At 36.2% G+C, this 27,722-nt stretch overlaps 1 protein-coding gene across 1 annotated transcript; it reads right to left on the bottom strand.

Annotated features, from left to right (window-relative positions):
* Nucleotides 1-97: 97 nt before the first annotated feature.
* Nucleotides 98-25,217, bottom strand: cN-IIIB (cytosolic 5'-nucleotidase IIIB). Its single transcript, XM_083130313.1, has 6 exons — nt 24,559-25,217; nt 21,487-21,585; nt 18,210-18,279; nt 16,178-16,400; nt 9,705-10,065; nt 98-4,630 (listed from the first exon to the last, which is right to left on the bottom strand). Exons 1-6 carry the CDS (start codon nt 24,607-24,609, stop codon nt 4,514-4,516), a joined length of 921 nt encoding a protein of 306 aa, XP_082986439.1. The 5' UTR covers nt 24,610-25,217; the 3' UTR covers nt 98-4,513.
* Nucleotides 25,218-27,722: the final 2,505 nt, after the last annotated feature.

Here is a 27,722-nt window from a genome sequence, read left to right as displayed (position 1 = left end):
ATGCTACAATAAGTTATTAACCTACAGAAAATATAACATGAATATAAAATATTCCAAGTGTGGTAGCTTGTAGAACTTTATAACCATACTCTTTAGAATTTCTTTCATTTATTATTTACTCTGCAAAACATACATTTTGTACAATGATATGCATGATAGCACACAATTACACAAGTAACTTTTTATCTCAACAAACATGTATCACAATAATAACTGCTGTTGTTTGTACAATTTTATATCATATCACTGATATACTACATTTCAACTTGTTTTATTCAATGCTTACATTTTCACATTGTAACATTATTTGTACCCAAATACATTTCATAATTGAAATTTATATCTGTATATATGTTCAAACCTTTATGCTGAATAACACTTCAAGCATTTATCTTATTAACTTTGTTCACATTACGTGACAAAAGCAAACAGTGATGTGACAACACTTAGTAATTGCTGCATGTTACAATTTAATGTTCCAAATGTACCAAAAATTTGTACATTTATTCACTCAAATGTTTGTATAATATGGGCACATGGTGTAAGATATGTATCATGAAAAGTTTTGTATTTTAATTTGCAATTCATTATTGTACATTTTTCACAAGATCCAGGAACAGCAATATATCAAATCAAGCACTACTTTCATATTCAAATTCAAATTCTTTATTTGCGTGGGCGAGGTTCAGCCTGAGGCTGTTCTGCCAAAGTCGTAAGGACTACTAATAAATTACCATGAAATTCCATAACACATGAATAAGACCCATGAAACAAATGGCATGAGATACATGCAATAAAAAAGGAGGAAAAACCAACCAGAAATCCATAATAGAATTGGATGACCTCTACTTCAGAATCCATTAGATCTTGTAAATCTTAAGAAAGACCATTTGTAATCTATTTGTCAACAATTCAGGCCTAGTGCCCTGAAGACATAATCCTATCTCATTCAGATATGAAATTCACTTCAATAAACGTGATCACAAAGATGTGTTTGTTAATTATTGAACAATTTAATCTAATCATCTTAACCATATATTTCAGGATAAACTAACGGACTGTTGAAATCAAGACAAAACTAATATTATGCAACACTTTTAAAGAACACTTCTGTTCAGTTTACAATTTAAATCATATTTATATCACTTTTTGATTCACAGGTTTAATTGTAATGAGAATCAAAATATTAATGAAATATTGATGCATACAATAATTCCTCACATCACATGGAAAACTAAATGAATTCTTCCACAGCTTTTATTCTGATCACTAGGGCCCAGGGCTTTATGCTATAACATATTTTTTAATTGGTATCGGATCGAATAAAGGAGTGAGATCTTTATGTATCTGATGAAAATCAGCTGAAATGGATGAACACGATAACACATATTTTATCAATTTAGCATTTTTACAACATATTTCTGCAATTTTCTTGTAATAAGACATATTTCTGTATTTCAACTTTCAAGATCACTTGTCGTTTGAGCCACGCATGTATCAATGTGTATACTCTGTCTCTGTTATTTCTGGAGCAGGCAAAGGAAACCAAGTCTGCGCAAGTAGTGATGCAAGATGGTTCCCCCACACAGATTCCACAAAAGGTCTAAATCTGACATAATAGTAAATTAAACTTAGGATAATTGCAGTGAACCTCACCCTACTTTCAGTATTTTCCCACTATATTCTTCGGTTAAAGGGATTCTGACTTCAAATAATACCCCACCCCCACCTTAATCGATCTTCCCTGGAAGATACTGACTTCCCGTATAATGAGAAATTCGAAAGTACTGTTGTGCATATTTTTTTGGCTTTACTGGGAATATTTCTGAATTTTTCTGACATATTTTTTTGAAAATTTCTATGGCATAATTACATACATATTTTACAGTTTTATAGGACACAAAGTCCTGGGCCCTACTGATCACAAACATTTTAGCATGTGGTGCATAACATACACACGCAAATTCATATGTAATACATTTAACTTCATAAAATCTGAAAGAAGTTTATGTAAACAGCAGTAGCATTTTGGAATAGGTTGATTTTCAAAATAAAGCAAGCTTTCTGCCTCATATACAATGCATATTTGGAAAAACATCAACAATATCTGTTACCTTGTATTTTTAGTTGAATGTTGCCACCATTATAATCAACTGCATCAAAATGATTCTGATTCATATGATCAATCAAAACAACTTCTATTAATGACTAGTAAACAACTAGTAAACAGTACACAATCTAACTTAAATAGCTACTAAAAATAACTCTTGACACACAGAGTTTCTAGTAACTTACCGAAAAGTCAGAAACATTGCAGGGACCATGACATTCCATGCCTGCAATCTATCAATGTGTGGCTTCAACATACAACATAGACATCTGTTTAAATTTAGTTTATTGTAAGTAATACCACAACTTCCCACACTTCACTAACTTTTCAATAAATTATTAGGAACAGTTCCTTTACATTTACATTTCAAAACATTCCTTGCATCACCATGTAAGAGAGAGAAAAAAAAGTTGCACCACAAGTAGTTACGAGGTAATAACTTCACCATCCACACTCTACTGCGCTAATTAGCTGCATCTAGGTTTTAGTTCTTGGCCGGCATCCATGTTACACTAAAAATAATGCCCAAATATTACATTTTGGAAAATGTTATAATGGCAGTGCTAGATACGAATGAAATTATTTGGTTTTAGAAGGAATTATGGCATAGACCATAAATAGAATTTTAACTTTTTTTTATTCAGATATGATTTTGGTTTGCTTACTAAAAAGATATTAAAAGGGATATAACTACTTGTCATTTTTCAAAGTGTTCATATGAGGGTCATCCAGAAAATAAAGACAGTTTGGTTATACAAAATGAAAAACACAATATTTAAAGAAAAAAACAAAACAATTCTGTTACATACCTGAAGCTTCCTTCATTTCTCTACATAATCACCTCCTACATTTAAACATTTGTCGTATCTGGGCACGAGCTTCAGAATTCCCATGTTATACTCTTCTGCCGCCTGTTCATTAAGCCAGGTGGTCACTGCATTCAAACAAAAGACTGCTCGCGCATTTCCGCCAAAAGGCACTACGATCAATGCAAATCGTTATTGTGAGACACTTAAGAAAACTACGGCGAGCCATCCAAAACAGGAGGCGAGGAATGCTTTCTGGAGGAATTGTACTTCTGAACAACAATGCCCACCCTCACACTGCCGGTGCAACTCAAGAATTGCTGGATCAATTCGGATGGGACATTTTTGATCATCCACCCTATAGTCCAGACCTTGCTCCTAGCGATTTCCACCTTTCCCCTAAGCTGAAACAGTTTCTGGGCGGTAAACGTTTTGGAAGTGATGAAGAGTTGGAGAATGCAGTGACCACCTGGCTTAATGAACTGGCGGCAGAAGAGTATAACATGGGAATTCTGAAGCTCGTGCCCAGATACGACAAATGTTTAAATGTAGGAGGTGATTATGTAGAGAAGTGAAGGAAGCTTCAGGTATGTAACAGAATTGTTTTTTCCAATAAATATTGTGTTTTTCATTTTATATAACCAAACTGTCTTTATTTTCTGGATGACCCTCCTACATTTTTACTTAATTTTTATGTGCTCATAGCTTAATCACTCTCAAATTCCCGTAATGTGTCAAGTTATTTCTTATTTACCAGAAGAGTAGAAGAAATTGTGTACATTTTTTAACAAATAATTAGCAGTGATTGAAAGAATGATGTAGATGTGAAAATTGTACATAAATATGACAACACACATAAACTGTTCATTAAATAAGTTTTAGTCAAAAAGGAAAATCAGTGTGATTTAACACTACACCTGTACCAGAAATAAAAGAATTCATACTAATGTTACCCACAATAGCCACACCACCATTATCAACAAAACAAAAGCAGCTCAGAAATATTATGAACTTTACAGCTAATTATAATGTACTTAATGCAAGTCCCTGGGCATCACTGTTGTACTTGCTTATGCATTTCAATTACTGTACAAGCATAACATGAACGTTAAATAGAACAGAAAAAGAAAACACTGCTTCACATACAATAAAGGTGGGAATAAGTAATAGAAATCACTACTAAACAAATTATTAATCTTGGAAATTATATGCAAATATATACCTCACAGTCTTCACTACAACTAAAAATAAAAGTCTGAAGGGCATACAATAAAGCTATCATATTCAACACAACACAAATACCAAAAAATGCATATCTCAAGTTTACATGGGGAAATTTCATTCACAAGTTTGCTCCACTTGCAAATAAATACAGCACTTTCACAAGCCAGTGTAAAGTAACTCACTTGTTAAAAATAAACTTTTAGTAAAATAACATTTTTCTTTACAAAATAATATCTGTGAGTACATAGTAAAGCTTCCATTTATACCTTTGTTAGTCAACTAAAAAGCACCTAACAGGTACTATCACATATAATACTGACTATAAAGCAGCACTTTGTTAAAGATGACCATCTGAAATACTCTTGTGATGTCACTATCTGTTGCAGGAGTTTAATATGGCTCTGAGAATTCCGTTGGCAACATCCATTGTTTGGTCGTCAATTAACACTATGTCAAAATTTTCCAAGAATTTTGGTAGTCTTTCTTCAATCTGGAAAAAGTTGTTCCAAAAAATACTATTAGTTAGCAATTGGTAATAAGTGCATACTAAAAAGAACTACACATAAATCAAATGAGTGACCATGGAGATGTAGCTGCACATATAGTCCTGCTTTAGCTTGCAATTTAAAAAATAAAAATAAAAATGAACACCTCTTGACAAATCACATTAAATATTATTTTGTTCAACTGGAAACATCGATGCATTCTCTTGGAGTTGGGCTGACTCAGTCAGTAATTCAGTCATCTGACTGCCATGTGGGATACCCAGATTCAATTTCCAGGGTGGGTAATCTAAAGTCAGAATTTTCCCAACCTCGTCCCTGATCTGGTGTTCAGACAGCCTTTAATAAATGGGTAACTGGGGGGGCAACCCTGAGGAGGAGTACAGGTGGCTGGAGCATGGTGTGGATCACATCACCACACAGGCTAACTACCTTTTTAACCCTGTGTATTCCTTCAGCTATTTTTTTTTCTTTTAAATACAAACATGATTTTTGTAATGAAAACAGCAAACACAATTTCCTAATTCATTTGTCATTTATTATTGTATTTATAACGGTAAAGTTCCCCGTGCATATAGCACCGTGCCATAAACACAGATTTTAGCAGATGTGGGTAGACCATTTTGGATGTGATGTGATCAGCACCACACTCCAGACACCTTTACCCCCCCCCCCCAGGTTGTCCCCAGGTACACATGGATTTGAGGCTGGGTGAGCCCCAGAGCCACTTTATGTGGGGACAAGGCTGGAAAAATTCCAACCTTAGATCACCCACCCTGGGAATCAAACCTGGGTCTCCCATGTGACAATCAGATGCCATACCGACTAGACCACCGTGGCTCATTCATTGTTGTATTTATAGAATACTAATTATTAGGGCTAGGATTTTGATGACCTTACAATTGCCAAAAAATGACCTTTAAAAAATGCATTTATGACCTAATACATGCAAGAAAATGCCCTATAAACTTAGAAAAATGACCTAAAAATTCTGAAAGATTTGTAGCACAAATTTTATAAACTACCAAGAGAAATTCAAATTTCAAATTAATGTTACAGTATCTATCACATGTTCATTGCGTATGGTAGTACAAGTAAGAAAGTTCACTTTTTGTCATCTTTTTACACTTGGAGTTCTGAGTTGCAGTACACAACGAAAATCATATGCAAATTTTCAAAAGCGAATGATTGTTGGTTGTCGGACAAGAGGGCCTTGTACATGGAAAAGTTCCTCTCGACTTCCACCGATACAGACAAGCGTACTTGAAATGAACAATATCACTTGCTGTTAAGTCATTTTCAATTCCATAGACTGCAAATTATTTCCCTGACAAAATGTCCGATACAGAGCACAAAACTTTGTACCCCTTGTTTTTTAACAATAATCCGTCTGGTGACAATATATTTACAGATAGAGGGGAAATCACATTGTTTGAGCTGAATTGTTACACAACAGCTTGTATCAACAATACTCCACAGAATTTCTTTGTTTCTTCAAACACAGTCGTTCAGAACTGCGCTGAAGGCAATTAGACGAGAGTCTGGAACCTCTCCCCTTCAAAGGGTTACATTTCCATGTAAAATGCTCCTTCTTTCACCAAAATGTAGAAAAATGCATAATATGACTTTTAAAAGGGCGAAAAATGACTTAAACAGTATAAAAAGTTTTAAAAATGACCTTTGCTCCAAAAAGGGTAAAAAAATGCAAAGAAAAGTGCCCTAACAAAGGCATCCCAATTTATTCACTTATGTGTGAAACACGTTCCTATCTACTTATGCAATGTTTCTGCCTTACCAAAAAAAAGATGCATTTGCATCAAAATCCTAGCACTACTAATTATCAATATTGGTAAATTATATACCAGTACTTTAATATTGAATTTTATATCAGTACACCGACAGCGTTACAAGTAACTAAGTTACTTTGACAGTTACTTTCTGCTCGAAATCTTCTTGCAAACAAATTACACACAGCAGGCCCGAGCCAGAATTGTATCCTTTATCAGCAGCAGCTATATAAAGGTGAAAAGGAAGGGGGTGGAAACCCTAAAGATGAACTCTCAGTATATTATTATACAAAATGTTTAATCCTGCTAAGGAAATAAAATTCATTACCTCTATACACTATTTAAATTAAATATTTGCAAGATTTTGGGAGGCTTCACCCGCTGAGCCCATCCCTTGACTTCGTGCCCGACACACATTAATGATAATTAGTTCTAATAAAATAAATACATGAAGACTTACATTTGTTTTACATAATACATATCTTATAAATTAGTACAACAAATAAAAAAAAATGATGGAAAAAGAAGTCAGCTTTGCTTGAATGATTTTAAATCAAAAAGTTGTTTTTATACCAGCCACAGTACGTAGAACTTGGTGGCATCAATTCTCACTTGCACCTGTTCCTTTCTCTTCCACTTCCTTGGCACTGACTTCTTTCTAGTTTCACTATCATGCTGAATGTAGCAATACACCCAAAACACTGAAATGTTCACACATGATTAGAAATGACGAATTGCAATGAAGCATGGATGTTCTAGATTTGCCCTAGGCAATTCCATGAAAATCTTGTCACCTTAGCATTCAGAAACTAAACATAGTTGGAAACAGGCCACATTAACACTATAACGACGGCTACAATGACTATACGTTATTGTCGGATCGGGTCTATTCGACCCGGGGAAATATTATACTTTTTTTCAGGCCTTCAAACTTTCTAATTAATATCAATGACTGAAAATAATGTTTCAGGTTATTTGTTAATGATATTTAACCATTTACATGTTTCTAATATGTAACATGTTTTGCAAAAGAAATTTAAACATTGAATAACATATGTTATAAAGAAACCCTTGAGTTTTTATTATAATAGTTTTCTTACATTTGGAACATTTTTATCATATGTCCAGTTATCATTAATGATTTGTAAGAATTTACATATTTTTATTATCTACTTTTTGTCAAGAATAACTTACAACATCGATTAACATGTGTTACATAGAACACGTGAATGCTGCTGAGTACAAACGTTTGCATACATTTCGAGCACACTGTTCTTATTTTCCGATCGATTTTTGATGGACAAATATAACACCTCCTTCTGGATTGCTTCTGTACACCTTGCTCTTCATTTGAACATCCGTAGTTTTGCTCGTCCATTACTAGTTTGCCACTGAGCTCCTTTCCCAGGTACTGCAAGAACCTTCTACGTCTACCCGATTTGGCTCCCAATTCTTACGGATGTACTGTTTGGTACAAAACAAATGCATTTAGTGCACTGAAGTCGATCATGTCATGAAATATAACCATGGCCATCTTCGAGCTTTTCGTTTCACACTGTAGTTTTGTACCATTTTGTGTTATTAGCTGTGCTGTGAAAGCGTCGATTTTCGGCTGTCCATGGAACCTAGAAAGTAGAATCACCACCTTGTTCTTCTTGGGGCAATATGATGCTATCATTAGATCATCTTGAAATCCAAACAAAGTGGAGCAACACACTCGCTGTTTTGTGGCAGTAAACTCTGGCGGCAGCTCTCCTTTGTTCTTTCACATCATGCCGACCAGAGTAAGTTTCTTGGCAAGTAGATCCCTTGAAAGAGATACATTGGTGAAGAAATTATGGGATGTGATGTTTCTTCCACTACCTTCGATTACCTTCACTAAGTCCTTCACTACTCTCTCTACTTGATTTTTCTCCCTATTAACTCCAGCTTCCTTTCCTTTGTAGATTTGAGCCTTCAAAACAGAAGCTGTTTGAGAATCACAAATCAGAAAAAGCTTGATTCCGTATTGACCAGATTTCGACGGCATGCACTGTCTAAAAGGGCATCGCCCTCTAAAATTGACCAGTTGTTCGTATGCAGTCATGATGCAATCAGAATGTGCACTTCTCGGAAGTAAACAGTCCAAGTCTCGAATACATCTCTTATGGGTTCGAGTTTACCTGGAGACGAGACACGAGACCAAAGCTTTCGTGTATTTGGTACGCGAGCCATTGTATTTCTTCAATTATACACAAGAACTCGTGAGAATGAACAAATTCGTCGTCCAAACTACACAGATGCTCTGCACCAAACAAAGTGTGCATGCAGATTCGTTCAGAAAGTTTCGGAAAATTGCGGAACCTGTGCTTTGAAACCAACAAACTGAAATAACCAACAATAGTTATGCAGACTATTGTCGACAAACAAAAAAATCCTTTTCTGCAGTATCCATCAGCAACTTAGAATATTTGTTTTTCCTGGGTAAACTGAACAGGCAAAGGGTGCTGTATATGATTTCAATTGATTGATTCATTTTATTTTACATCGCGGTTTGTACCTCTTGGCTAATTCGCGAAGATGGGGATCAGTGATGAAATGATGAAATTGATGAATGGACATTTACAAAGAACCTTGCCGAGGGGGATTCGAACCCAGGAGCATTGACGTCACAGTGCAATGTGCTAATCACTAAGCCACGGGGTCCAGGAATACGCTTTTCCAGGTTGTGACTATCCTTGAAAAGTCACAGAGGCGAAGATTGATATTTCTGCACTAGAAAAAAATAGGCCTATATATTTAAAAATTAAAATCGGGCCTAAAGGACCCGTCCGTCCGCAACGCGAGTAATACATTTTCTGACCAAAGTTAAAAAATAACCAAAGATTACAATAAATGATTTCAAAGGCCTTCGAAATTGACGAAAAGTCACGGAAGGAGAACACATTCATTTGCAGCATTAAAAAATTAGACAGGTATAAAAATTGAAACCGGGCCTAAAAGACCCGTCCGTCGTTACAGTGTTAAACTCTTCCCCGACGGTACAAAATTTCAAGTTAACAAATGAAGTGTTCTAAAGTAACTGTTGATAACATTACTTCTCTTGTAAAAAAAGTAACTCTGTTACAGATAGAATACCTCAAAAAAATAGTAACTAACTTTAACTAGTTACCTCCAAACATTGTACATCGCAACTACTTCCATATTCTTCACTCCGGACATTCAAAAGCAAAATTCTTTGTTAACGTAACAGCAACAACAACAATGTACAAATTTGAGCAATTAGAAGACTCACCTTGTCATATAAGAAACCTATCTTCAATATCACAGCTGGATCGTGGACTCCTTCAGCCATGTTGCAGTCACCAATCATGTCCCCAAGAAGGATAACATTATTACGATACGTAAGTTCTTTGAAGTAGCTATTATTCTCCACAGCCTTCTCATTTTTATTGAACATGTGAATCAAACCACCCTTGAAACCACCTACTTTTCCATTTTCAAATTCAAAATAGTTTGATATGATCTTCATGTTGTTCAGCAGTGCATCTTTTTGCTTCAATACTTCTTCCACTACATCTCCCACTCCGGCAGAAAACACTAGAACAGGAACATCTGCCTCACACAGGGATGAAAGCATATCTTTCGAGCCTTCCCTGTAAACCAAAAATCAAACGAAAAGTGTTAAGAACATATAAACTGTTCTGTATCACAATTCCCTCAGTGCATCTACTACTCCGAGGAAAGATCATGGCAACTATTTATTCTCTCAAAGTTAACCTTTACCGGAGGGAACCTCATGTGCATGTCTAGCTTCTCTGGACAGGAACAATTCAAGCACGTGTCTTTCAAAATTCCCATAATGTACAAAAAGAAAAAAATATCATACCTTGGGAATTTATTGTTGTAAAGAGATCAAATTACTTTTGTTTTCTTTCTTGAAGACAGATCTTTTAGCGGAGGTGAAATTTATGCATAAGAACAACAACATCGATTTTTTAAAAAATGGCATCCCGTAGAGTGTTGCATCGAGGGCTTTTCGCTCGAGCGAGCAAAACGATTTGTATACGCTCGAAGCCCAGTAGTACAAGTATCACTGAAATTTGTCTGTGGGAGTGGGCTTTTTATAGATCGACCACAAGGAAAAAAAACCTTGGGACGAAAAGTCCCCATGCAGCTTTCCCTTCTTCCCTCCACCTCGGGCCATAAGGAAGCATGGTCCACTCTCCCCCTCCCCTACTTGCGGGGGTACGGTGCACAGGAATCGCGGGTCTGCGCAGATTGTTTTGCTCGTGGTTTCACTATAATATGGACCGTGAAGTGAAAGATGCAGTGAAATTGAAACTTAAGTGACATAGTCATTGTCATGCTAAAATGTAGTCTTGTCTATATTACCAATACATAGCAACATATGAAAATGAAGTAGATGATTGTGGGTTGTAACTATTAGAGTGGATTTTTACATATATACTTCAATGATTGTCACATTGAAATGATATTTGATTCCATCGACTCGAGAAAACCCTGCTCCAGCACAGGAAATTCGATCGAGTATGAGCAAGCGAAAGTAGTCACATGCAGTACTCTAGTATCCGACATGCCCCTGTGCCCACCACAATATATCTAAGTGAATGTAGTATGTGGCAGTGGTACAACATTCCTACAACCATGTAAAGTTTTGCTGAAAATAGACTGGCATTTCTTGAGGGGATAATAAAAATGCATAAGAGCGGCAGTGTTGACAGCTTACGGAAACAATTTCTAGAATTTTGAATCTAGCATGGGCCCTATGGATGCTGGATGGACCCCAATTTGGAGGGAAGCATGACAAAAGACCCCTCTTTGCGGATGCATAATGCCAGTCCTCCAATTTGAGGGAAGAAAAAAACTGAAATTACACCTTTTCAAAAGTCATAATTTTTAGGAAATTTTGAAAATTGGGTCTTAGCCCATGGACCACTAATTATCGAACATAATAAAAGTGTTCTTTGTTCTCATTATTACATTTTTGGCAAACTTTACAAGATCCATCCCATAATACTCACAGGTAAAACCTTTTCCTGTCCGGCCACCAAAGGTTAAATGGTAGTACCATAATATGATCATGTCCCAGAGGACATGGTACCCCTATAACGTGGACACACCACTAGATGGCAGTGTGATATATTGTTATCCTATAAAGCTAATGTATACTTTCTGACAACTAAACTCACACAGCACGAAGCTGCTGTTTATGGATGTTTGCTTGCTTCCCCAGGTACAGATGATCTGCATTCACACATTCCACTGCCCTTGCCTGTCCCACGTTCTCACGAAAAAAAATAGTTGCTACAACTTATGTCCCAATCCTCGTACAGGGACCGGCAGAAAAGCTGACTGTTTTGAAATGTGTTTATAAATAAAACAATTAATGTAATGCAAGGTTTAATAATCAAAATTGCTACAAAAATAATTGCCATTTTCAATGCTTACATTCATTTTTGTTTGATTTGAAAATTTTGTCCGATAAATGATGACCTCCATTCCTTAAACATTCATGTAACCTTGCCTTTAAGTTGAACGTAGCCCTCACGAGCATTTCATTCAGAAAAGCAGTTATTTCGTTGTGAATAGTTAACTTGAGATCACCAATTGTTGTTCAAATGTTTCAAATGTTCAAACATGTTGTTTTCCTTTGACACAATTGGATTGTGTGAGGTCTTTCAACGGCAGAGTGGGGGGAGTGCTCATTGGCTTCATCGCTTAACTCCATTTCAGTTAAGATGAAGCAGTGGAATGGGCTACACCGTGCTTTTGTGTTACAAGCATATTTTAAAAATGGTGAGTCAGTTGTCCAAACCCAATTATGGTCTTGAAGGGAGTTCCATGTCGATAAGATACTGCTTTGGATCAGAACTTTTCGAGAGACAGGGTCAAGTCTGAAAAAGATACCCACAGGCCGTCCGCGTACTAGTCATACACCAGAAAATGTGTCAGTTATCAGGAGTCCACGTCACCCTGCCAGATCTGATGTGTGATTGTTTCCTTTGGAGCTACCTCAAATCAAAAGTGTATGTTGAAAGACCTCACACAATCGGTGATCTCAAGTTAGCTATTTGCAACGAAATAGTGGCAATTCCGAATGAAATGCTCGTTAGGGCAACTCCAACTTAAAGGCAAGGCTACATGAATGTGTAAGGAATGGAGGTCATCATTTATTGGACACAATTTTCAAAACAAAGAAAAATTAATGTAAGCATTGAAAATGGCAATTATTTTTGTAGCAATTTTGATTATTAAACCTTGCATTGAATTAATTGTTTTATTTATAAATACATTTCAAAACAGTCAGCTTTTTCTGCCAGTCCCTGTATAAAGAATAGTTTCATCAAACTTACAGGAACATCTAAACTTTAATAAAATTTGAAAGCGAAATTAAATATTATACTGCTTCTCTGTTTCTTCCAGCTAACCACAATTTAATTCTTTATTTCAGAAACCACCTATTGACCACTTCTGGCGAAAATGATGTGTGTAGTTTCATATAGCCCTTGCAAAGGTGCATCGCCTGATGCAGAAATCGATAATGTAATCATGTACCTAGGTACAGGGTTGGCATTTTGCCTGTGGGTGGGTTTTTTCAGATAAAACCTGGACAAAACTGGGTTTTATTGTGTTTTTTTTTTCAGGTTTTTACAAATATATATATATATACCGTATTTACTCGCGTATAATGCACACTTTTTTCAAAAATTTTTGCCCCCAAAAACCATGGTGCGTATTATGCATGGAATAATTCGGACAGCCAACACAAAACCGTACAGGGTCATTCCACGATTTTGTGACGCATTGATTTTTCATGTTTACGAAACCCTATCATGTTATATATCGTTGTAAAGCTTAAATTCTGTAGTTTCTGAATATGGCAACAGTATTCCATTCAAGATGGCGACACTAATGTGTAATACGGTTGAATAAGTTCATCACAAAATGACGGAACGTTCTGATTTTTATAGTACTTTGGATGAAAGAAAAGATAAGGAAAAATAAAATAATAATTAAAATGAATTACTGGCCAAATATTATTATATACTATATGGAGTGTGTAAATGCCTTAATGGAAGAAATCTTCAGTATATATTATGCTGTTTTTTTTTAGAAAAAGTAAAGAAGGAATGAATAAAACCATGTATTGTATAAAAGTTTAAAGGCTAATTCCCACGATTTTTCACTTTGCTATGTAATGTTCTGCAACACCAAGAAAAGCAGTGCCGTTCTGAAGGAATTCGAGCATACACCTCCTGTTTAAGATGTCCTGTGGTAGTCCATGTTTTTCACTTACCTTTCAAATACATTAATACGTTAAATGAAGTATTTATTGTTCATTAATTTTAATTTAACTCTAAATATTTCTAAAATTACACACAAATTTATCAGAGAAAATTTCAAATATTTGTTTACAGAAAACAGTTCCTTCATCTCCAAGGCCTGAAGTTCAGGGTCGGGAAATGTCACAGACGTGTGTCATTAATGATGGGGTCCTGATTCAATACCAGTGGAGGCGCATACTGGTTTGGATCCCACTTTGAAAATTTAGTTCCAGTCCTGATTAGCCTACCTGAGCATAAAGTGGACCTAAAACAAACTTTGACTATAGAAACTGTAACATTAATCCTTAAACGCCTAGCTGGTACAACCAGTCACCATCACCGTGTAGTATGACTTTTGGCACATACAAGGTGTGGCAATAAAGTTTCTGGACTCCTGCTGCAACTCATTTATTGAAAAAAATCAGACAATCGAAATGTTGTACCCTTCCTTGTAGTCCCCTCCCCCGCTCCAAGCAGATCTCCCACTGTTATTAGAAGCAGTGTTGCAGGTCATTTTCTGTTCAAGAGTTGAGTCGCTTTGGCTTTCACCATGTCCACAGACTCGAACTGGGTTCCTTTTAGTGCAGACTTGACTTTTGAGAAGAGAAAAAAGTCGCATGGGGCTAGGTCCAGTGAGTACGGTTGATATTTCAACACTCAAATGTTGTGTTTTACCGAAAACTTCTTCACAGATAGCATGTTGTAACTTGGCACATTGTCCTGATGAGGAATCCATGAGCCATTCTTCAACATGTCTGGTCTCCTTCTTCTCACCCGTTCACAAAGGGTTCCCAAAACATTCTTATGATACAACTGATTGAAAGTCTGACCTTCAGGCACCCAATCAACAACCAATTTTAGCGACCTTCTTGATACTGACTTGAGTTTTCGAAGAACAAGGGCAGCCTGATTGTGGATTGTCCCAGATGCCTTCTCTACCCTCTTTAAACTTCTGAAACTACTCGAAAACTCCTTCATAGCTGATCAGAGGTGATTTATTCATTCTTACTTTTTGGACTTTTAATTACTGTGTTAATTTTAAAATACCAACATTTCGGAGGCTGAATCTGCCTCCGTCTTCAGGGTAGTGTGTAGTCTGTCAAATCATATGGTGTATACGTATAAATGGTTACCCTGGAGGATTATTCTCGGTGGCCAAGGCTCCACCTCGTCTGTCGGTCACAAGGACCACTATGTACATGAAGTTGCCAGGGAGGATTATCAGTGGCCCAGGCTCCACTTCGTCGGGTGGCCACATCAAGACCTGAGAATAAGCCTCCAGGGCAACAATTTATAGAAACCATATGATTTAACAGACTACACACTACCCTGAAGACGGAGGCAGATCCAGCCTCTGAAATGTTGGTATTTTAAAATTAACACAATGGTTAAAAGTCCAAAAAGTAAGATCAAAAACTCCTGTACGAAATAAAGACTGATCCTCACAAATTTCTTTCAACTAATTGTAAGTTTCCGTGGTGGATTTCCCAAGTTTTGTAAGATTAACACATTGTTCCACTTTCGAATTTAACATGATATTCGACAGAGCTCAGATGCATGGTCCGCTTCTAACAAAGACTACAGCCAGACTGCTCCAAGCACGTGCATAAAAGTTTTTCCACAGGCGGAGGAGAGTCCACAGGTCAGTATCCTACCCAGCTCTTTGTTATCGACATGACCTGAAATGAATAACAAAATCAATCCGGAAACTTTATTGCCACACCTTGTTCTTTGACTCATAATGTTTGGATTGTTACATGAACCTCCTTGAGGTATGTTGTTAGTAATAAGTGAAGTGAAATTTTATTTGGGCTATACTGGGTGGGAGGGGAGTGAGGGGGAGAAAATACTTACTTTTGGTCATATACGAGGCATGCTGTATTACTATGGATGTTTTTACTCTGAAATTAGCAATACCAATTGCCTAATTTTTGCAACGTGAAACACATACATAGCAACATGTTGGTCCCATTTTTAACTACCATGTTGCTGCAAAGCCTTTGTTGGGTCAGCCGAATTCAAAATTTTGCAAAGAATATTTTTTTTCACTTTCCTATTCTTCCTAAAGCAAATTGGTAGGGATGGAAAAGATTATATAGATCTTACTCAAGATAGGGACAGATGGAAGGCCTGTGTTGCTGCAGCCATGAACCTTCGGGTTTAAGAAGGCTAGAAAGTTAGTTAGTTAGTTAGTTTCTTATTCTTATTTTTCTACTTGATAAAGGTATTTTTCCTACCATAGGCGTATGGCCCAATCTGTACTGAACAAAATTAGGTATGATTTGTAACTCTGCTGTTCATAGTTTCAGGGATATTAAATTTTATTTAAAAAATTGTGGAATTTTAAGTTTTCCTCTGAAAACAAGCTGGATGATATTGAAGGTTATACAATGTACCTAGCTAATGGTTCTGACCCTACCTGAGGCAAACATCGGACTCCTTCACAGCTAGTGCGATGTCATCTCTTCTCAATGTACTGTCCTTCAGCAAATCCTGAGATTTCATATACCACTCACACATATGGGGAATCTTCTCTTCAACACTCATCAAAGGGTCTATTTCAATTTGATGATAGTACTCATACAATAAAGCACTCGTTTTCTTGTATGATGTTGGAAGGTTGGAACAAGTGTCAAAAATACCTGAAAGAAACGTATATCCTAAAGCACTGTGAATTCCAATTAATCGAAGCATAACATTGAAAAATTACATCATCAGCATCCAATTAACTGTAGTATCCAACCACCATGTCCCGCACCTTGGCCATGCAGACTAAGGTGCAAGCTTTGGTCTCCGGCTATGGGATGTGTGCAGGTTCAAGTCTCCTGGGGTAAGCGTCACAACTTCTCTTGAGATTTCGGCTTGCGTATAGGACCAGTGGCCAATCACCATCGTGAGAAAATTGGGAAGTGTAACAACTATTCCCGAAATTTCAACCTGCATATAGGACCAGTGGCTACTCAGCATCGTAAGAAAATTGGGAAGCTACGAATGAGTAGTGCATAGAAAACCTAAAACATACCCGGTCATAGAAAACTTACAACAACTGGGGGTTCGTCATGCTGACCACATGTTACCCGTAACTGGTTGAATGATCTCCAACAGGCGGTAGGTAGATGCTGGTCCTCATGGGTTGTTACACCACGGGTTATTATTGTTGTTGTTATCAAACCAGCATTACAATTATAACATCTATTACACCCGTCAGTCTCAAACCAACATACTTTTTGAAAGTTGCCTGTATCTTTAGGCACTCTGGCTCATTTCCTAGATCATAGGTCTTATTATGGTTATTATTTTGCCTGTAGATTCATAGCTAACCAGAACATGAAAAAAATCGGTGAAAGACCCTACTTAAATGCCTAATCTGAGTTACAGTATTAAATCAAATGTAATGTCAATTGTCAAAAAATATGTAGTATTATAAAAATCATAAAAATTGGTGGCAAAAAAGAAAATATCAAAGTGCATTCCAACCGTGCCTGTTGGCAAGGCTGGCAAAGCCGATCCGCCTTGTCGAAGCCGGTGGGCATTCCCACAGCACTGTCGGGTAGAGACGTGCATCAGTCTGTCATAGTTCAATGCCTAGTTGAAAGCACACGTGAAATACTCCATGAAAATGTATCACGAGGAAGATGAGCTTTTAACAGGAGCTTCTGTAATTGTTATTGCTAGTGCTATCAAACATCCACGGAGATATTGGATTCATCCGAGTCATCTATTAATATGTAACTGATGTTCAAAAATTTTTGGAAAACTTATATCTGTATCTGAAGTTCATCTTGATATTATTTCTATCCTTCAGAAATAACATGGATGGATACGCAAACCATTTACTTAGCAAATTCTTAATTTTTCGTTCAACTTCTTCTTGAGATGTTCCAAATTAAACTGCAATTTCCACTGACAAGTTGTGTTATTTGATCCGATTTTTATAGTGCTCCAATCTGCAGTCCCATAGCAGAGTACGAATATGGTACATTTCTATAAATGCTATAATCGACAGGCATGGCATGTCCCATTCATGCATTGGCAAAATTTCCTTTCAAGTAGACCACTATTAGTTAGCTTGAAATAGGGATGCCGATCGACCAGTTAGCACACACCTTACATAATTTACATTCTCGAGACACTGACAAAATATATACCATCTTTCGGAAAAGCATAATATATTAATGATTAAAATGTTATTTTTTTGTAATTTTCATTACCTTACGTTACTTTTATGCCACTTTAAACTAAAACAACAATGGGAATGAATATTGATTCTATGACCCTTTCGCAGGCCATGCAAGATTTTGAACTCATCATTCAAAGTGCATGAGGTGGCATGACAAAAAAAAGGATATGTAAACATTATAGGCTGGATAAGGCACAGAGAGAAAAGGATTACAAATCCTTGGCAGGATATATAAACTTTTTAAATTCCTGAAGAAGATCTGTCAACTTACCATAACTGGATGGACACCTGTTTCCATTGTGGTGCTGCTTGGTTAAAGTCATATCAAAGTCTGTGATCACCTAAGGAAACAATGCTCAGTATTATTGATCAACATATAAATGCTTACATCTCCCTCAACATGGGCGTAACTTTAGCCTAATTTTGAGGAAGCAGAATCAAACTGGGCCTAATTTTGAGGTGGCAAAATCAAACCTGGGGCTTAAGTTTAGGGGATTCGAAAAGTTTTTCATACAATAAAAACAGCATCCAGGATTATTTGCTAAATAGCTGTAACGTTTGCGAAATCACAAATATTACTCTATTACTTTGCTCCTCAGGTCCCCTAACTTGTAAATTTTAATAAACCTGAAAATTTGGGGGGCAAGCCCTCCCCCCCTATAAGTTACGCCTATGTCCCTCAACATAAAGTAATCTGAAGTAATTAAAACAAAATAAATTGTAAGACACTAAGATGAAATGGACAAATGAACTGTACTCATCTTTCAAAAGAAAACTCATGCCCAGTCCTGGACTCGAATGAGTAACCTTCAGTGGTGAGATCATGAATCATCATTCAACATGTTCAGTCACCAAACTTATGCATAAGAAAATGTATAAGAGGTACAGATTAGACATTATCATATTTATTTTTTTTAGTTGAATACGAAATTTTACTTTTCATTTGCTTTGATTCACAATGTACAACTATTTGTTATTTGTGTTTATTTACTGTTCCTAAACACAACATACATTAATTTGGCAAAGTTAGGAGAGATTAAAATGCCTCTTGTAGAAAATTAATTAACAAAAGTAAATACACCAAAAATTTAATTCCAAAGGAGAAATTTGAGTCTTGATAGGATTCTCGATTTGAATTATTTTACTTAACTTTTCTGCCTCTTGACTTAGTTGTGACAATGAGGATGATCTATGTTCTTGTTAAAGGTTTGCATAATCACTTTTTGTAGATTCAAAATAATATAACACAGTTATTTTGAATGAAGATGAATGATGAAATGGTGATGGGACAAACACCTGACCAAGGACCTCTGGATTCACAGTGCAATATGCTGATCATGGATGCTGGCTGGCATGTTGATATCTCCTATTCATCTGGATTTATTGCACTTATCATAAAGAACTTTATTTTCAACAGATCAATAACCTTAACTTGGTTTCAAATTGGCCAAACACAACTGCCTCACCCATGGTCATTTGCTGCTAGGGCTACACCCTCCAATCTGTCATGTCCGTAATGTTATTTTAAGTGTTCGGCAAATTCTTATTGAATGTGCTGATTTCACTTTCATCAGACAATGTTTTAATCTTGCCAACTGTTTAGAATCCATATTGGGAGATGTTTTTAGCTGTTTGAGGAAGACTTTTGGCTCTCCTTACCTTTTTAATGTGTTGTGTTTGACCAGTGCACGTCCCTTTACAAACTTGCACTTCTAACTTTTTTCAAGGGGCTCTTTACATCCTTTTCTAACTTTAAGGTAAGGATTTTAAATAAGAGCAGCTTTCATACACTTTGAAAGGTTCAAAATTGTCATATGAGCTGACGCCTCGTAAAAAATTTTTCAGCAAAACAGTGGCAGAGTAAGTTAAGTACTTTTGACCTTGTCACCAAAGTTCCCAGATTCAATTCAATGTCTGAGCATAGATGTCCTTTGTGGGATGTGACAATAGCTCAAAAACATATACAGAATGTATGTTTCATTTCATCACCGTCATTCATTGAAAAAACAACAACACATAACCAAGCATAGCAAAAACTAAAACTAATTCAGACGGAAGCACCTTTTTGTCTTTTTTGTAAATATGAGCTAAGATAGCCAACTAAGCTAAAGATACACATTTTGAAATAGGCTATGATCTTAAAACATTTCATTTATTAATTAATACAACATTGGATTAAAGGTAATTTATCCTTCCGCCGGTGTGGCATTCCTAAAGAAGGCTCAACTGGTAACAGCATGAATAACTAACTATTCAATACATTCTAATATGTGGCTGGAAAAGGTAAAAAAAGGTAAAGTTCTCTCCTGCGCCATGCCATGAAGGCGTATAGGGGGTGTGGGGGTGACGCCCCACACTTTCTTGATCCGGTCGTGAGTGGGGGTGATGTGATCAGCATCACGCCCCTGACCACCTTTACCCCCCAGGGTTTCCCCCAGGTACCCATGTTATTCGACGCTGGGTAGGTGCCGGGGCCACTTCCATCGTTAGAAAAGTTCCCGGATTTGAACCGGCCGGGGATCGAACCCGGGACCTTTAGCATGGTAGTCAGACACGTTACCGACTGAGCCACTGCGGCTGACTCTTACCATTTTGCTGCAGATATTAAAATTTGGCTAGCAACAGTGAAAAAAAATATAACTGCATGTTTATTAGTATGAATTTATAATACTGGAAGTATCTCCAATTGATTTCAAATTCAGCATACTAACTAATTTTGGCCTCGTAATCACGAATCTGCAGTTAAAATTTGGCGGTTACATCTAGAAATTGCAAAATAACCTTGTCGATTACCACTATGATTCTCCATAACATGGAAGCCATGTTTTCTGATACGATGACGTCTTCCTTTCCACACAACGGTCTTGCTACCTTGTGTTCTATCATAACACAACATTGCTCAAGTGTCAAGTGTTGTGCAATAAGTGAGACCTATTGCATGAAGCGTTGATTTGCATGTGAGAAAATTGCTTCTTGCGTAAAGGTGGAAAACATGTTTGCCCCACAAACCATTCATGGTAATGTTAGGTTAGGCAAGTATAGTTAAAATTAAGGGTCATCATAAACATAGTTTTGAAACGCTAATCATTGCAAAAAAATTGTTGTTTTCTTCATAAACAAGGGTGTATATTACGTTCACGGACCCACTTTTCTCGACTCATTTTGTAATTTCTAGACGTGACCACCAAATTGTAACTGCAGATTCGTGATTAGGATGGCAAAATTAGTGAGTATGCCGAATTTGAAAGCAACTGAAGATACTTCCGGTATTGTAAATAAGCTCCGTTTATTATTCTGATCAATGATACAGAAAACACATAAGCATTAAAATGCACATACTGCACTTGTTATTTAAAAAAAAAGTCATGGAAATTTCCATAAGCGAACTCGAAATATTAAACGAATATATATTTTTTTGAATTTGAAAATACAGGTGGCATGGTGACCAGGCACCCTGTATTTTTCTACCCCTGCACATAACTGTAACCTGTACTGTAACCAAAAATAGCCCGGATAAAGAAGGGGAAATAGGCTAGTATGACACTTACCTGCAATCTAGATTTCCCTCCATCTATTAATTTCTCTAGCATTTCAAGTACTTCATCTGGCTTATGCATCCTGACAGTTTCCTTCTGTAGTTCTTTGATCTATTGCAAATAAAAAACATATGCTATAGCACTTTAAGTATATTTGTGTACCTGTGACTCATACATTCACCTTTAATTTAACAAGCATTTTCAATGTATTTTACAAGAATTTTGAGGATGCATTAAGATGAGATGCATTCTATAGTATTCCTTGCAGAACAAAAGTGCTAATATATAACTCTGCACATAATGTGTGCCTATTGTCTGACTTCTGTAAACAGTAACATCATACACCCATAGGCATGTATTTATAATGCTAAAGGCACCAAACCTGTATTTTGTAGAACATTCAGCAAAAAACCTGACCTACTTGGGTAAGCATATGGAAAATCGTTCTGTACATACTATGCAGTTGTAATAAAAACTTGGTCAGGATGTTCTTAACAATGACAAAATGTGGGTACCAGTTCTGAATGTTTAATGACTTTTCGCAAATTTTACACAAGTATTAGGAAGTGCTTTAGAATACTAAAAACTAATATGGGAGTAAGTTTGAAGCTTGGAGCTTGAATAAGCACAGTTACTGGAGAAATTACGATGGTAACAGTTTCATACATCGGGGACACATTTCTTCATTTTTACAGAAGAAACTACTTACGGAAATGAGTTTCTCTAAGGTTTCCAACATTAGTCGAGGTATTTTCATTCATCGTGCTATCTATTTGACCGGGAAATCATGTCAGTGTTTCCAAACCTTTTTTTTTAAACTATGCTTGCCTAACCTAACCTTATCAGAATGGTTCGTGGGGTTATCCGTCAGCTACCCGTGCATAATGTACAATTTGCAGATGTGACAAACACGATAGTATGCATTTTTCGGTGAAAAAGGTTGGAAACACTGATATTCGAAAACAAAAGAAGCGGTATCATTCGCAAAGTAAGCGATATTGCACCGTTACGTGTGTTCGGTAGCACTTAAAAAAATGTGATATTTTAGTAGAAAAAGTTTTTTTCATGTAAAAAGCATAATGGCACCTTGAACTATGTTCCACAATACACAAGTGGTAAGTACGAACCATGCGAAACACAAAATATCCAATTTTAATGTGTCTCCGATCTATGAAACTGGTATCATTACGATTTGAAATGTAGCTTGCACAAGCAGGCATTCTTTGTTTCGGGTCAACTATCACATGAGTTTTTACAGATTTTCATGCAAGGCTTGAAGGGGTCTTTGTGCACAAGACCAAATATTATGTGATCAGGTGTTAAAAGCATTTAGGGGTTATTTTTAATGTTAACAACCCTAAACCTAACCCACCTAACCTAAGAGTGAAAGGGTTTAGAGATATTTGGTTAATGCTAAGAGCTCTAAACCTGACCTGCAAACCCTTCACACCCCATGTATGTAAAGTAGGTGGCAGCAGCAGTCCAGATGACAGTAAATGAATTGCTGTTAAAAAAAAAAAATCATCTAGGAGTAGGAAGGGAAAAGTCGTTCTCCAGAAAATGCACAGTACGTAATCACTACGACTCCGAAATATGTCGTAACTGACATATTTACAAATACAACCATGTAAAAAAATGTCTGTGCACCATCATAAAATCGGAATTAAACAATCGGAACTTGGGCCCCAAATGTGTGTATCATGTTTTTCATAATTATATAATAGAAATATGCACCTTGTTATTAAGTATAAACTGACAGTTTCCATCTGTACTTCTTTGATCTATTGCAAATAAAAAAAAAAAACATATGCTATAGCACTTTAAGTATATGTGTGTGCCTGAGACTCATACATTCATCTTTAATTTAACATCATACAGGGTAATTAAAATTCAACATCCCAAACTTCCAAATTAAAATTAAATGATCTCATGTGTGTGAGAGAGAAGGGGAGCAAGTGAAGTTAAGGTAATCAAAGTAAAATAGTTAAGTAAAATTCCTGGCAAAAGTTCTTTACATAATTCGTTAGAAAAATAGGAAGCTGATGCTTGATTTCCACACGAAAATGTTACTTAATGTTTATGTTTAAGTGGCAACCTATCATTAACAATATGATCAAACAGAAATATATGCATAAATTCAATGTATACAGAAAAATGGGTAACAGTATGGCATAGTGAAAACACATTTCTTCAAATTTACAGGAGAAACTACTTATGGAACTGTTTCTGTAGACTTTTGGAAGCTCCTGGAAGTGTTTTCTCCCTTCGTTCAACTTATTTGGCCAGTAAATCATGTATTTTTCGACATTAATGTATCTCCGATGCATGATAGCTCTTGCCACCATCCCGTCGACTACGTGAATCAAATGTTCCATGCGTTTGATTATGTAACCCCCTGTTAGTGTAGCAACCAAGCGGTAGTTTTAGAAGATGACGTGTGAGCATTTTTTTTTTCAATTTAATTTTCTGTTTGAGTAACCTAACCTTCCGTGAATGGTTTGTGGATCAATTTTCGCTTAAAAATCTTCTGTGAATAGTTTGTGCGGCATTTTTCGGTTAATAAGTGTTAGTGTAGCAACCACGTGGTAGTTTTACAATATGATGTGTGGGCAGTTTTTTTTTCCAATTTAATTTTCTATGTTTGTCTAACCTAACTGAACATAACCTAACCTTCCGTGAATGGTTTGTGGATCAATTTTCGTTTAAAAACCTCCTTTGAATAGTTTGTGCAGCATTTCTCGGTTAATAAGTTTGGAAACACTGCATATCAGCTGACGATAGACAACGTGAGTCAAGATTTGCCCGCCATATTGTGTAACGAAAGTGAATTAGCAATGAACAATAAATACTTGTAATGTGAAAAATTACGCTTTTTTCAGTGAAAAAAGCATAATCCCACGTTCAAAAATGTTCCGCTATGCATAACAGGTAAGTACAAATGTAAATAATTAGGAAATAAACAAGTGAAATGTGTTTTCACTATACCATACTGTTACCGAAAAATTTATTATGCGCCCTATTATTTTTTAAAATAAAATTAAGGGAGTATAGATTTACCAACAGTAATTTTTCATTGGTTCTTACCTCCGACAGTAAAGATTTTTCACTGGAGTAATTTAATTCTTTGTCTGTCATGTTGATTCTTCTGCAAATTTCGACTTGCTGAATACCACTTCAATTAATAAACAGTACTCTAAAAATAGGATTATGTGAAGTTGGATGACTGTTCAAAATATTACAGCTCACTTTTCGTCACAACACTGTGCTATTACACGGCTAAACTGCTCAAAACAATATTCGACAAACCCATTTCAAGAACATTTACATATTGTTAATTAGTTAAATGTCACCTCACACCCTAAAGCAGTATGTCTCAGTCAGGTGCCTTACATAACTATGTAAATTTAGGTGCGAATGATGTGAATGAAGCGATTCATTCAAATTGTAAACAAAACACGTCGTCTTCCCACGGTTTCTTCGACGGAGATCAAGTGACTATCCATATATTATTGGGGCAAATATATATACGCCATGTTATATCAGAACTGGCCTATATTTCATTGCGTACGAAATAAAATATACTGTTAATACTATTAAAAACAATAAACACACGAGAAATAAAGATAATAACATATGTGTAACAAATAATGGCTAGATTAACAAGACGCTGTCAGATGCCTTCGTCCAGTGGCGTAGTGGTTTCGCGCAAGGTTCTCTCACAGATTTCCATTTCTGTGTGTTCGTGAAATGTTGTATCATCCTATTTTGATATTATCCTAGAAATTCGAGACAGTCTTTTTTTATAAAAAAAGTCGATTTACATATGTCGTTTATGTGTTCTCATTGTAAATGTAGAAGTGTTCTACTCAGGCCCGTAGCGAGAATTCGTCTCCAGGATTATCAGGGGCTTGTTAACCAAGTTCATTTCTCTCAAGTATTGACAAAACTACCACCTCAGGGCCATCTGTACGCAGAAGTTTGAACATGACGGAGACCTTTCATTTTCTGTTATTTACTTATATACCTTCAATCGTAACAAAATTATAAGGATCACAAGTTCTAGTGAATAAAACAATCTTTTATATCGGAAAATTTCTTCCTTACCGAATCTATATTAGTTGTACGATTATATTTTGAAATTTGGTCCTATGCTTTAACATGGCTTTAGAACCCCCTTAAATGAAGTTAATTTATGTGTGTCGGGGTCATTAAGTTAATGTAAAATATAAAATTTACTTATAAAACATATAATTTCTGTGAAAATATTGGAACATTTCGCTGCTCCTGGTCCCTGACTGGTTCTACTTAGAAGATTTCTTTAAAAATATGTTATTGTTCAGTTCAGTCATTCACACGGCGACGGACCCCCTTGATAGCCAGGCACCGGGACTATGGGTGTGACCAGGGGGGAAGTTTGGTGGTTCTCAAAGTGTGCGCCATGGCTGGCTTACAAGGTCGCCGCGGAATTTTCTAATATTTTTACTGAAATGATATGATTGTTCCAAATATGTGCTTATTTAGTGACTTTTACACATAAAATGTTCCTTAATTTGAAATATGTGTTTATTTTTTAACATAATGCAAGCAACTGAACCGAACCACACCACATTAACTGAGCGCTGCAAGTGTTAGATAGGCCTACACTACATTCTGGCTTCGACACCGCAGAAAAATCTTGAACACTATGGATGCCTTGAAGCGAAAAGGTTTGGGAGCCTAGGGGCCGCACAAAAATTAGACATTAAACGAGATGAGATAATAAAGACCATCGACCATAATATTTTGATAATAGCAAAATAAAACATCATGTTAATGTTAAGTTCTTTTATCTGCTTATGCTTATCTCATGAAAAAAAAACAAAAAAAAAACAAGGAAGGAGCTTCTAGCATCCAAATAATTTATTACATCAAACATTTAACAGTGCTTTCCGAAATCATTGATATTGCTCTGAGAAATTTTGCGAGAATTTTACTATAAAATGGCAGCGGTCTTTCAGTGTTCTAAAAAGAATTCAAACTGCCCTCAGAAATGCAGCGTCGGATAGCAGACTTTCTGCTTTGACATCCTTCACAGCGAAAGCTTACGTCCTGCAAAAAAATTGACTGTTCGTCTCTTATTCATCAGTTGGCTGCCATGATGAAAGTCAGAAGGAAACAGTTTTAGGTGTGTGTTATCTAACTTCTCTTGTTAAATCTAAGTGCATTGTTTTATCGAAGTTAAATACATAATTTCTAATCAGATGAGTCTATTTTAAAGTTTACACGTGTTATTAATGCAAGCAAGAGATTAGTGGAAGTGAAGTACGATAAAAGCAAAACTGTTAATAATAATAATAATAATGTTTGCAGAGGCCAAAATCAAGGTTAGCCTATGTGCCCAAATTTTATAAATTCCCCTCTGAGTCTGACTGACTTCCCTCTCCCTTGTGCAGGGGCTATGATTATGGTTCAGATCAAGATCAGGCTAAAATCTATTTTTTCTTCATCTATTTTTTAGCTGGAGTTGTAGGAGCAGACCTAGTAGCTCCTTTTCTGAAAAAATCATGAATTTAGGTAAAAGTCCATTTGAGAATATTTTTTCTTAATTTGAATTTGAATTTAAAATTTTCGGTGCGTCAGCACTTAGGATATTTTAAACCCTTTAATTACATGGGGTCCAGCCCTTTACCAGAACTAAAATAACAATTATAATATCGTATAACTAAAATATTGAGCCTATAAACTGGCACTCAGCACAAACAAGGACAAAACACAGAACAACACACACACAGTCTACGAAGATTATACTGGACGTAGGTCCAGACGCCAGAACCTCGTTAGTCTGCAAAATGCAGTCCAGGATGTATTAAGTGGAACTGAGGTTGACAATTGGGTGTACTACGTGGAAGGTCACCCCCTACACCCTCATTTGAGAATAGATTCAATGATAAGTTGACCAGACGTACCGAATTAGCAGAGATAGTACCTTCTTTTGTGTCTGTCCGGGACCTCCGAAATAGTATTTGAAATATGAACATTTTGCCATCCCGTTTCTCCTTCACGAAAATATGAAAAATGTCCTTTTATGTTCTTTTAAATATCTGGTCACGTTATTCAATGAACATATTGATTGGGTGGGTAATCCCCGACAAAAATTATTACTAGACCACTAGAATTAACAAACTAGCCTTATCGTGCATTCTGAAAACCCTTAATAAAGTCTGTGGACTGACTCCCTTAGTGACGGACTGGTTTTCTATTGAATGGAT

Source organism: Lepisma saccharinum, chromosome 1, assembly GCF_977018435.1.
Source record: "Lepisma saccharinum chromosome 1, izLepSacc3.1, whole genome shotgun sequence".
Taxonomy (NCBI): Eukaryota; Metazoa; Arthropoda; class Insecta; order Zygentoma; family Lepismatidae; genus Lepisma; species Lepisma saccharinum.
The sequence above is the reverse complement of the archived record's forward strand: the minus strand, read 5'-3'. Positions and strand labels throughout refer to the sequence as shown.